General features: G+C 42.6%; 1 protein-coding gene across 3 annotated transcripts in view; it reads left to right on the forward strand.

Annotated features, from left to right (window-relative positions):
• Positions 1-656: 656 nt before the first annotated feature.
• Positions 657-13451, forward strand: part of znf423 (zinc finger protein 423) — a 355907-nt gene continuing 343112 nt past the window's right edge. For all 3 annotated transcript variants that reach the window (XM_078544305.1, XM_078544307.1, XM_078544306.1), the window contains exon 1: positions 657-995. In XM_078544305.1, coding sequence (XP_078400431.1) covers positions 956-995 — 40 coding nt within the window. In that variant the 5' untranslated portion in view covers positions 657-955. The remainder of the gene's footprint in view (positions 996-13451) is intronic.

The raw sequence follows: 13451 nt of genomic DNA on the forward strand, positions 1-13451 counted from the left end.
AAGAGCTGGCTCTGCTGCCGAGCCGGCCAGCCGGACGGCGGTCATGGCACCAACCTCGTCCCGCTCGCCGGCACCCCGGTGAACATCTCCCGCACACTCGGACAGCCCGGACAGACAGCCCCTCTATTTCTATGTGTGCGACTAACGGAGGAGGATCGGGACACTCTCCTGGCAGGAAAAACAAGGGGCGCCTCGCACCCTCTTTAGATTTCTGGCTAAACAGGTGATCCCCCCCCCCCCCCTACTACTCTCCCTTTACCACCACCACCTCCCTCCTCGTCAAAAAATAACGCCAAGTTTGTTGTTGTACAGAGTTAAGCGTCAAATTGACGGGTTTTTTGTTTTGTTTTCACTCTTTCCCTCCTCCCCCTCCCCGTTTAATTGTTGCTGAGAATTTTAGTCCTTGAGGTCGCCGCTGAGTTGGGAAGGGGGGGGGAGGGGGGGAGAGAATTTGCTCGGAAGGAAGGTGGAGGTTAATGCAAGTGGATTTCGTGCAACAATAGAAAAAAAAAGGGGCAGCGGCACATTTTTTTTAAAATCGAGTTTATTGAAGAAAAATAGGAAGCCCCCTCCTCCTCCCCCCCCCCCCCCTCTGTAAATAATCACTTCTTGTCTTCGTGTGGGCTGGTTAGATCCCGCATCCAAATCCACCAGTTGCAAAGAAGTTGGTGTGTGTTGGGAGAGAAGAGGAAAAATAGGAGGGGAATTTTTTTTTGAAAAATCACTTGACTGAAATCTAGTTTTAGCACCACCGCGAACAAAAAAAAAAGTAGGAAGGAGACGTCACACGTAGTCCACTCCGAGAGGTTGAAGTTGCCGCATTGCAACGGGCAGGAGGAGGGAGAGAGAAAGGAAAGAGCACGGAGCAAAAGATTGATGTTTGGAGCTCCAGTCACTGCCCCGGACAGCGGCGCCCAGAGAGAGCAGATTCTTCCAGCAGAGTGAAGGACTGGACATGTCCAGGCGCAAACAGTCTAAGCCTCGGGCTGTTAAAGGTGAGCCTCTCCATGACGCTTTTGAAAAAATTTTTAATGTCTTTTTCTTCAAAAAAAAAAGCGGGAACGGTTGCAGGAACGGACTTTTCCGCGCGTGCGACGCGCTCCTCTCCGCTGGCGCCCAGTAGGCGGAGGCTCGAGCCTGGAGGCGGCGCGGAGAGCGGAACGAGCGCGCGCGTGCGCGCGGCCAACTGCCCACCAACAAGAGGGGCGGTGTGGCGATGAGCAGGCGGGCACGCGGCTTGGGCGGGGCTCGAGGCGCGAAGCTCAGGTGCTGCTGCACGTTCGTGGTTGTAGAATCCTGGTCGTGTGTTTGTTTTCTCGAATTTTTTTTTAAAAAGGGGCGTAACCATTCCGCACTCGCGCTGGAAGGACGGTTGAATTTAAATATTTGAAAATAAAACGGACCCAGCACATGGCAGTCCAGGTGGGGATGGCTGTCCACTTGAAATCGGTTATAACACTCTGGACACACTACACCTGTGCAGCTTCCCTTGCCCTAGCTACTGCCCCCAGCTGTGTCACTTGCACACTGTATCGGGATTATGGATACTCTACCCACATGTAATAATTAACCACCAAGCAGATCAACAGTTGAAATTAGCCTCCAATACCCCTCACGCACAGATGTAATCGCCTCCCATCCTATTTATATCTTCTATGTAAGGCATTTAGAATCTTTGCAAGAACCACTGGATGTAATTTCAAAGTAAGTTGCCAGCCTAGACATGTGCTCCTGAGCTGTAAAAGCAAAATGGACAGTTGGGTAATTCATAACCACCATCCAAACTCTTCAAATGAGAATATCTTAAGTTCACTATATTGTTCCCATGATTTTTCCATCTACTGATTTCAAGAGATGGAAAATTGCAGACACTGCCTGTAATTTTCCAGTATGTTGCTGTTGGCATGCGTGACTCCTCATTACTGCAAATGGAAAATTTAGCTGATAATAGTTCCCTACTCCTTTTTCTGTTGTTTGTTTATGGGATGTGAGTGATGCTGGCCAAGGCACATTTGTTGCCCATCCCAAGTTGCCCTCAGAAGGTTGTTGTGGGCCACAGTCTTCTTGGACCACTGCAGTTTGTGTGGAGATGGTGTTCCCATGATGGTGTTGGGTAGGGAATTCCAGGATTTTGATCCAACGTAAATGAAAGTATAGCGATATTTGCCCTGAATTAGGACTTTGTGTAACATATTTGTCATTGATAATGCATGAATGGGATGCATTGGATACCTTCATCAAGAGATTTAAGAAAGTGCAAGTTTATTATATAATCTAATCAAAGGCTAAGTGAAATATATAAAGATTTGGGGTCTGAATTAGAAAGCAATTTTATTGAAATGTTCGGGTGACTGTATAACCCACCAGTCTGGATGTTGAATGTTTTACAGTTGTTTAGATTCTGAGATGAGATTATTTGCATTGTGTTCACTGATATTTTTCATGTGTAACGTGTGTCTACTTAATGTAATTGCTGAAGGGTTAAATTTATGTCTTTGGTCCACAAGATCATTGGAATATATTTCACTGAACATTAACATAGATTTATAAACCTTTGAATTTCAATAAGGTTACAGTCCTTTAATCAATGGTTAAAATAGCATTACCTTATTTGACAGCTTTTGTACATATTTGAAAGCATTCCATAATCTTAGACCAGTGCAAAACATAGCTTGCAAAATATTTTATTTGTGATATCACTGATTTAATAACTCCAATATAGGACAGTGAAATTGTATACTTAAATGAAATAAATGAAATATTCAAATGAACTCTTTTATTGCAGTAGTGATATAAAAATGTACAGGTATATTGTAATAACATACTGTACATCTTAATTCTGTTATTTGCATCTGGACTGGTCCCATACAATGAGACATCACCCTGAAATAATACTTCTGGTACCAGGAGAGTACAGTTGGTATCAGGTTTGTATTCTGGAATCAGATGAAATATGTGGTTTGTGTGTACTTCAATAAGGACACAGTCCGAGACACTCCCGGAGGGGTCAATTCACATTGCATGGGGTAAAGCTCCAGTGCGATGTCCGCGTGTTTAAAAATTTTCATGCTTCCTTGAAGCTCCTGCACACTTAGCCTTAAATGTTTTGAGAGTGTAGGTGCTCCTGCCCATTTTTCAAGATATTGAAATTTAACTGCTGGATGCACAGCCTTCTCATAGATGTGATAGTTTGGGTCTGCACCAGATATTGACTGGCTGCAATCAATTCTGTAGCTACCCATTGCAATTCAGTATAAATGCACTCCAAGCGCCTTATGAAGGCCAACAAGTCTTGGCTCCAACTAAATGATTCAGGCAGTCCCAGGTCTACTAGCTTAGTCAGCAAAAGTCAGAGATGGTCTGTGTGAGGTTGGAGGGAGATCTATGTGAAATGATTCATATATGGATCTTTTTGATAATTGGCAGCTGCGTTATGCACATGGATCTTAAATTTATGTTATGTAAAAATTAGACCCTTGAGCGAATTTGTCATCTCTCTTTGGTGTTGCAGCCCTTGACATTTGTGACATACTGGTGATTATGAGACTCATTATTAAAAGAGAACAAAACTCTGGGGGAAGTACCTTCAATCAAGGCTGGTGGTTCTGAACTTTTTATGTATGTTGCTTTGCGATTCATGACCAGGACTGTGTGAGATTCTGATTTCCCTGATTAGTATAATGTCCAGATGAAAGTGGACCCTCTGGCAGCATAGTTTTTGCTGATTTCTAACAAAGCATAAACTTTCAGAAATAATGCAATTTAAAAAAAAAAGTATTTCCTCTTAAAGTATCCTCTTGGTGGATCAGGTGCTGAGCAATGTGACTCCCATAGGAGTATGCTAAACAAGAGGAGATGAATTTAAAGGAGTGATCGCCAAGAATTAGGATGTAGTAAAAGACATTTCTTCTATCTTAATCTTTGCCTTGCCTTTGTGACCATTCATTGACGCATATTGATTGTTGCACAGGACCCGAGATCATTGTATCTATCTCTCTTTTTTCCCTCTTGACCTCTTTTAGGCTCTCCTCTCCTATCTCCTCCCCTTATTATCAGTCAGTTGTGAAACTTCATGCCCCCTGTCTTGGGTACTTTGCTCCCCTAATCCCTATACAAACCCGTTAATTATTTGACTGTCTTCCTGCTGTACCTAGCTTGAATCCCTTTTTTATATGCTCTCAGCTACCCGTTTGCCTCGGGGCATTTTCTGAAGGCACAATCAAGGCACCAGTTGTTATTTCCTTGTGAGCATCAACCCTCAACTCTCATCTTGCTCTCTTGTACAGCGTGCACTGGGGAAAACCATGCTAACCTCCTTCCCACCCTGCTTTCCCCATCCACTGCTACCTCCTTCGTCTCTCCCAGCACATCACCAGTTGCTGCCCCTCTACTACTTCCCCTAGTTCTACTCTGAATGTCCAATTGAGTCATTGTCACTCTTGCTCTCTTAGTATTGAAAGACTTTTCATCCATGGTGCTTTCAATCTCTGTCTTAACTCATCGTTCCTTTTACCCTCTGATTCCATTTCCCTCTTGTCCACTCTTACCTTTCCCTGCACACAGACTCTCCTTTCCATATTCATGCCAGCTCTTCAACCTTGCCATCTTATGTGACCTCCATCGTCTCATTGTCTCAATCACTGACAGGGCCATTGTAATCATTTCTTTAATCCATCCCTTAACAATCACATCCTTTTTACCCCTTCCAACTCAGTGCTTCCTACATCTTCCCTGGGAAAAAAACTCTCCTTTAGTCACTCAACTGCACTCCCAACTATCTAATCCAATTATCTTAATACTTTTGCAGCTGTTGACCTACTGAATCTCTTATTCACCTTTGTTTGACGCCACAATAAAACTCTTGCTCTTCCACCTGGTATGGCTTCTCATTATCAGTCTCAGCACTGGTTTAGTCAACTATCGCCACATCTCAACCATATGAAGCAAAACTACTACAAGCTAAACTTTCCCAAGGTAAACCTTTGCCTTAGCCCCAAACCCGTGTCTTTTTCTAAATTCTTATTTTTTCCCCCCCCATCTCTGAACTGATCTTGCCATAAAAACCATCTCATGTTCTTGTTATCCCATTCCCACTAAACTATTGACCACCCAACTTACTCTCCAAGACCCAGTGCTGGCTGATACTAAAATTGTTCCTTGTCCTCGGATACTGTATCCTCCCTTTCAAAACTTCCATTTTTACTGCCTCAAAAAACCCACCCTCCACCCCCCTATCCTTGCAAACTACTGCCCATCTCCAACCTCTCTTCAGAGTCCTTGAACACATGCCCATCTGTCCAGCAACTCCGTCTTTGAATTTTTCAAATAAGGTTTCCACCCTGCCAGAGCACTGATTTGCCCCTAATAAAAGTAATAATGATTTCCAATGTGCTATCCCTCCTCAGCCAACTCTACCTCTTTGCAGCCGATGTTGATTACACTATCACTAACCTGTTCCTTTACCTATTTAAACGTATATATACATGTATATGCTAAGAATATTGCTGATTTCTAACACCATCCTCCTCCAATGCCTTCTTTATTCCTAGCTGGCATTGTGGCATTGCTGTCACTTGGCTCCACTCTTAGCTAATCAATTGTAACATCTCCAGCAGTAGCTGCTCTTCCTGTTGTTACCCCTGTAGCCGATCATAGATCTATTCTGGGCCCTCATCTTTTCCTCATTTATGTGCTGACAGTTGCTGCCATGAGCCAAAAATGTAGCATCAAATCCCATACATATGGCTGTTAACACCGAGCTCTTTTTCTCCATCACCTCCCGTTATTCCTTCACCACCACTGTTATCAGCCTGCTCGCCCAGCATCCGGTCGTTGAAGTGCAGTTTTATCCAGTTAAACGCTGGAAAGAGCAAAGCCATCGCCTTTGGCCCTCCTACAACTCTCTTCCGTTGCCACTGATTTCCTGCCCTCTTACAGTTTGATGCTTTGCATGCTGTGTTATACTGGAAAGCTAACTTCCAGTCACGCGTTCTGGACTTTTGCTTTTGATCAAGTATATATTCAACTGGGCCCTAAGTTGAGTTTCCAACCTCATATCTTGTGCATCACAAAGACTTCGTATTTCCATTTCTGACCCCTGACCATTTTCTTTCGAAACCCTCATCCTAGATGTTGTCATCCCTAAACTCGATCATTCTAGGGCTCTCCTGATTGATTCCCATTCTCAATCCTTTTTTTTTGTTGTTGCTTGTATCCTGAACTGCAGCAAGTTCTACGAGCCCATCGCACTGGTGCTTGCTGACTTGCAGTGGTTCCCAGATGCCCAGTGCACCCAGTTTAAAATTCTCATACTCGCCCAAGATCCCTTCATGGCTTCAATCCTCTCTAATTCTGCAACCTCTCCCAGTATTAAAACCCTCTTGCAAATCTGTGTTCTTCCAATTCTGGTCTCTCTATCTCTCATTCCTTTTGCCCTACCATTAACTGCTGAGCCTCCAGCTGTCTCGGACCTAAGCTGTCTGAAATTCCCTCCTGAAACCTCTGCATTTCTCCCTTTTCTCCTTATAACTTTGTCTTGGTTTCCCCTCCCAAAAAATCCTCCTTCGATTTTATGTCAATCATGTTTCTGCGTAGTGCCATGGGAGCCTTTTCTGCATTAAGGTGCTATATAAATGCGATTTATTGTTGTACGTTGTAACCTCTCCAGTCCAAAAATCATTGTTTGGAATCACTAGATGTGCAGAAATTTTTTGAGCAGACCCAAGCAACTCACAGCATCATTTTAGTGCATTACTTTGGGAGCGAAACATGGGAAATACAGTATTTGGATAAGTAAAACAATTTTTATTACTGCTTTATAATGTTTTATCACTTTATGTTTCAGGTAAATATTTATATCTGTGGTGTTTGCTGGTTCACACACTTGTGGCTTAGTATTCTAAAATCATTTTGTAATCCAGAAAATTCCAAAATCCAGAAACTATTTTGTCCCAAGCATTCCTGACTGGAGAGGTTACAATGTAGTGATAAATTGCAGTGTCACGAAGTGCATTCTTATTTTGTGATCACTAATGGTCTCTAACTGCCTTGTTTGCTTTCGAACTAGAGAGAATGTCTAGTCAGAATTTGCATTGAGCTGACCACACGATCCTTCTCCACCCCTCCACTGTTGTCCAACTGTGTTGGGACCGTTCTCACCTGGTTCCATTCTTATCTATCTAATCGTAGCCAGAGAATTACTTGCAATAGCTTCTCTTCCTGCTCTTGCATTGTTACCTCTGGTGTCCCCCAAGGATAAATCCTTGTCTCCTGCCTATTCCTCATCTACATGCTGCCCTTCAGTGACATCATCTGAAGGCACAGCGTTAGCTTTCACATTGATGCTGATGATGCCCATCTACCTCACCATCACTTCTTTTGACTCCTCCATTGTTGCTTATCTGACATCCAATACTGATGAGCAGAAACTTCTCCATTTGAACTTTGGGAAGACTGAAACCATTGCATTTGATCCCCACTCCAGTGATCCCCACTCCAAACAAACTGTTCCTTAGCTGCTGACTTTATCCCTTTCACTGGCAACAGCCTTGAAGTAGCCATTCTGTTTGCAACCTTGCTGTCACATTTGATCCTGAGATGAGCTTTTAACCTCATACTCGTGCCATTGCTAACACCCCCTCACTTCCACCTCTGTAACTAGGCCCTGGCCTCGGCTCATCTACTGAAATCCTCACTTAATGCCTTGGTTACCTCTAGACTTGACTATTCCAGTGCACTCCTGGTTGGTCTCCAACATTCTACCCTCTGTAAACTTGAGGTCATACAAAGCTCTACTGTCTGTGTCTTTACTTGCAGCAAATGCTGTTCCCTTATCACCTCTCTGCTTGCTGACCTACATTGGCTCCCAGTCAAGCAAAATTTTTGTTTTGCAATTCTCATCCTTGTTTTCAAATCCCTTCATGGCCTTGCCCCTCCCAACTCTGTACTCTCCTCCAGCCCCTCCGAAATATCTGTGCTCCTCTAATTCTGGCCTCCTTTGCATCTGCAATTTTAATTGCTCCAACATTGTAACGTGTCTTCAGTTGCCAAGGCCCCAAGCTTTGGAATAACCTCTCTACATCTCTCCGCCTCTTTAGCTTGCTTTCTTCCTTTAGGACACTCCTTAAAACACCGCTCTTTGATCATTTGAGCTAAGCTCTCTTTCTGAGGCTCAGTGTCATATTTTGTTTTATAATGTTCCTGTGAAGAGGTGTTTCATTATATTAAAGATAATATATATAAATATAAGTTGTTGAATGCGTGCAACAAAGAACTGGCTGGCAGACCTCAACAAGCTCGGGTAACTTAAAAGCACGAGCAATGCAAGATTTGGTTTGGCAGTGCTAATCGGAACCTCCAGTATGAAGCTTGCTGTCTTGTAGTGAAAAACTAGCAGCCAACCAGGAATTTGAGACTTTGTCAGGTATGCATTTAAAAACCAGTCTGCATATAGAAAATTAAGAGGGGAAGTGAGGAAAGAAATAAGAAAAGTAAAGAGAGAGAGTATGAGAAGAGTCTGTCAGCTAACATAAAAGAGAATCCAGAAGTCTTCTACAGGCATAAATATAGGGTGTTAAAAGGAGAAATGGGGCCACTTAGAGACCAAAAAGGCATGGAGGCAGGAGGCATGGCTAAGATACTAAATGAGTACTTGCATCTGTCTTTACCAAGGCAGAAGATGCTCCCAAGTCATAGTGAAAGAGGAGGTAGCAGAGACATTGGATGGACAAAAATATTGATAAAAGAGGAGCTGTTGGATTGCCTGGATGTACTTAAAGTTGATACATCATCAAGGCCGGATGAGATGCATCCAAGGGTACTAAGAGAAGTAAGGATGGAAATTGCAAAAGCACTGGCCGTAATCTTCTAATCCTTCTTAGATATAGAGGTGGTGCCAGAGGACTGGAGAATTACAAATGTTAAACCTTGGCTCATAAAAGGGTGTAAGGATATTGTCCAGCAACTACAGTTCAATCATAGTGATGGGACAGCTTTTAGAAATGATAATTCGGGACAACATTCACAGTCACTTAGGCAAATATGAATTAATTAAGGAAAGCCAGCACAAATTTGTTGAGGGCAAAACATTAGTTCTTTTTGATCCGGTAACACAAAGTTGATGAGGGTCATGTGGTTGATGTGGTGTACATGGATTTCCAAAAGGCATGTAATAAAGTGCCACATAACAGGTGTGTCAGCAAAGTTGATGCTGATGGAATAAAAGGGATGGTGACAGCATAGATATAAAGTTGGCTGAATGACAGGAAACAAAAAGTAGTGGTGAATGGTTGTTTTTCAGACTAGAGGAAGATACTTAATGGGGTTCCCTTGGGGTTGGTGCTAATACTATTTTTCTTGATCTATGTAAATAATCTAGTCTTTGGTGTACAGGGCATGATTTCAAAATTTGTGGATGACACAAAACTTGGAAGTATCGTGATAAACTTCAAGAAGACATAGGCTGGTAGAATGAGTGGACAAGAGACAGATGAAATTTAAATGTAGAGAAGTGTGAAATGATTCATTTTTGTAGGAAGAACAAGGAGAGGCAATATAAAATAAAGGGAATAATTTGAAAGGCTGTGCAGGAGCAGAGGGACCTGGAGGATAAGTGCACTAATCATTGAAGGTGACAGGGAAGTTTGAGAAAGTGGTTAATAAGACATATGGAATCCTGGATTTTATAAACTGGGCAGAGTACAAAAACAAGGAAGGTAGGATGAATTTGTATAAGACCTGGTTTAGACTTGATTGGAGTATTGTGTCAGATTCTGGGCACCATACTTTAGGTAGGATTTCTTTTTTATTCATTCATGGGATGTGGGCGTCTTGGGCCAGCAGTTTTTGCCCATCCCTAGTTGCCCTTGAGAAGGTGGTGGTGAGCTGCCTTCTTGAACCGCTGCAGTTCATGTGGTGTAGGTACACCCACAGTGCTGTTAGGAAGGGAGTTCCAGGATTTCGACCCAGCGACGTTGAAGGAATGGCGATATACTTCCAAGTCAGGATGGTGGGTTACTTGGAGGGGAACCTTCAGGTGGTGGTGTTCCCATTTACCTGCAGCCCTTGTCCTTCTAGGTGGTAGTGGTCATGGGGATGTGAAGGCATTAGAGAGGGTGTAGAAAAGATTCATGAGAACGGTTTCTGGGATGAGGGACTTCAGCTATGTGGATAGATTGGAAAAGCTGGGGCTGGTCTTTTTGGAGAAGAGAGGGTGAAAAGGAGATTTTATAGAAATGTTCAAAATTATTTAGGGTCAGAGTAGATAGGGAGGATCCGTTCTTGTTGATGGAGAGGTCAAAAACCAGAGGAAGCCAATTTAAGGTTGTTGGCAAAAGAAACAACGGTGACATGAGGAAAACCTTTTTTACACTGTGTGGTTAGGATCTAGAGTGCACTGTTTGAGAGTGTGATGGAGGCGGATCCAACCATGCCTATCAAAAGGGAACTGGATAATTGCCTGAAGAAAAATTGCAGGGCTACAGGGAAAAGGCTAAGAAGTGGGACTAGATAAGTTGCTCTTAGAGAGCCAGCAGAGAAATGACAGGCTGAATTACCTCCTTCTCTGTTGTAGTCATTCAATGATCCTATGTGTTATTCAGTTTGGCGTTGTGTTCCAATTATGAGGTTGTGTTTTGCGGCTTTAAATTTTAAGGTAAAATGAAGGGGTCATGTGACCTGCTCTGAAATCTGCCTCTCAGCAAGCCTGGCTGTTTTGATTGTTGAGAGATAAAAGATTGTTTTACTGGGAAGAACGTGCAAGGTATTTACACTTGGAGGCAATGGCAGCAGCCTGTGAGTCTCTGTAGTTCCAGAAAAATATTGAGAATGATGGGTTATAAACAATTGTGCTTCAAACTGTACATTTGGTTGTCATCTTCCAAAATTCTATAAATTCTGGAACAATCCCGGCAGATTGGAGGGTGGCAATTGTGACCCCACTATTTAAAAAAAGGAGGGAGGGAGAAAACAGGAAAGTAAGACCAATTGGCTTAAGATCAGTAGTAGGGAAAATTATACAGGATGTGATAACAGGACACTTAAATTCTCAATGGGATTGGACAAAATTATGAAAGGAAAATCATGTTTGACAAACCTACTGGAGTTTTTTGAGGACGTAACTAGCAGAATAGATGGGGGAGAACCTGTGGATGTGGTGTATTTGAATTTTCAGAAAGTACACTAACCTCTTATGTGGGACAATATGAAAGCACATGTCATGGACTGAGAATTCGGTTAGCACACAGGAAACAGAGAGTAGGAATAAATGGGTCTTTTTCAGAGTGACTAGTGGGGTACCTCACGGATCAGTGCTTGGGCCCCAGCTATTCGCAATATATATCAATGACTTGGATGAGGGAACCAAATGTAATATTTCCAAGGTTGCTGACGACGTAAAACTAGGTGGGAATGTGAGTGGTGAGGAGGGTGTTAAGAGGCTTCAAGGCTATTTAGACAAGTTGAACGAGTAGGCAAATAGCATGGCAGATGCAGTATAATGTGGATAAGTGTGAAGTTATCCACTTTGGTAGAAAAAGTAGAATGGCAGAGTATTATTTAAATTGTGATCGATTGAGAAATGTTGATGCACAGAGGGACCTGGGTGTCCTTGTACACCAGTCACTGAAAGTAAACATGCAGGTGCAGCAAGCAGTTAGGAAGACAAATAGTATGTTGGCCTTCATTGCAAGAGGATTTGAGTGTAGGAGCAAGGATGCCTTACTGCAGCTGTGAGCTTTGGTGAGACCACACCTGGAGTATTGTGTGCAGTTTTGGTCTCCTTACCTAAGAGAGGATATACTTGCCATAGAAGAAGTGCAGCAAAGGTTCACCAGACTGATCCCTGGGATGGCAGGATTGTCGTATGAGGAGAGATTGGGTCGACTAGGCCTGCATTCACTGGAGTTTAGAAGAGAGGACCTTATTGAAACATATAAAATTCGGACAGGGCAAGACAGACTGGATGTAGGGATGATGTTCCTTCTGGCTGGGGAGCCTAGAGCAAGATGTCACTGTCTCAGGATATGGGATAGGCCTTTTAGGACTGTGATGAGGAGAAACTTCTTCACTCAGAGGGCGGTGAACCTGTGGAATTCGCTACCACTGAGGGCTGTGGAGGCCAAGTCACTGAATATATTTAAGAAGGGAATAGATAGATTTCTAGACTCTAAAGGCGTCAAGGGGTATGGGGAGAGGGTGGAAGTATGGTGTTGACGTAGTAGATCAGTCATGATCACATTAAATGGTGCAGCAGGCTTGAAGGGTTGAATGAACTACTCCTCCTATTTTCTATGTTTCTAATTAGTTCCAAGATATGAGAGCGTTATGCTCTCAAGGATAGTTAATCTGCAATTCCACCTGGATGCAAGGCCCAAGTGATTCACGTAGTATAGCAATGGACTTTGAGAGGGGAAGGATTTCTAAAATTTCCTTGAAAACTCTCAGCCATAGTTAGTTTGCCAGAGTGGGGGGGAGAGAGCGAGCAGCTAGAGGCCAAATGTCTCTATGGTTCACCGCTCTGGAATATGGGTGGAAGTTTGCACTCTAATTGAAATGACCAAATTCATGGGGAGTTAAAATGAGGATAGAAGATTTGCGTACTTTGCACTGTAGGAGGATCTCCAGTAATACTCTCATCGTGAAGGATAGTTCTGGGGTTAGAAGTTACCAAGCTGAGAAAGGAAAATAACAGAAGTAAACCCCCAGGAGCTAAGAATCATTTTGACCTGATTTCAGGAGCACTGAATGTATATTTGAAGGACAGTGTAGCATATAACCTGTGAAGTTTGTTGTTTTTAGGTTATGGTAAAAATAAGAGGGAAATTCTGTTCCGTGGTTTAAAGTATAAGTTGCCTACAACGATAGTGTTTAGTCAATAAAGCTTTTAGCTTTTTGTTACAGTAAACATCTTAAAATGTGAAACCTTGTCGTCGCTTTCTGTCAGCTATTAACTGGAAGTTTGAATCTCTTTTTAGAAGTTATCGGTTTCTAAGGAGACCACAACAATAGAACTGCCCTTTATATAGGTGGCTATTTTACTGATATTGACTCAGTTTGACGAAACCTGCAACAAGAATTTTCAGAAACCAGAATCATTGGATAATAGGGAAGATCTGACAACCAAAATTGTAAGGAAGTATATTGTCACACTAGGGACCTGATTCAAAAAATATCCATCAATTTTGAGGTATGTGATTTATGAACACACCCCAAGTTCTACTGGAAGATGATTTTAGATGCTTTTGGATCCCTTTTCTTCAGAAAGATGTGCAGCTTGTGATGCTTTCTGTTAAGTATCTGGAAATGATTCTAAACAATCAACTGGAGCTTTTAGTGTTTCCACAGCATTCCAAAGGAATCCAATTTAATCTCTTTGAGAAACTAGCCTCTTAGAGAGATCTATTAAGTTGCTGAATTGAATACTTGTGTTCCTCAGAAAGTGAATGTTATGGAAA

Source organism: Cetorhinus maximus, chromosome 6 (genome assembly GCF_964194155.1).
Source record: "Cetorhinus maximus chromosome 6, sCetMax3.hap1.1, whole genome shotgun sequence".
Lineage (NCBI taxonomy): Eukaryota > Metazoa > Chordata > Chondrichthyes > Lamniformes > Cetorhinidae > Cetorhinus > Cetorhinus maximus.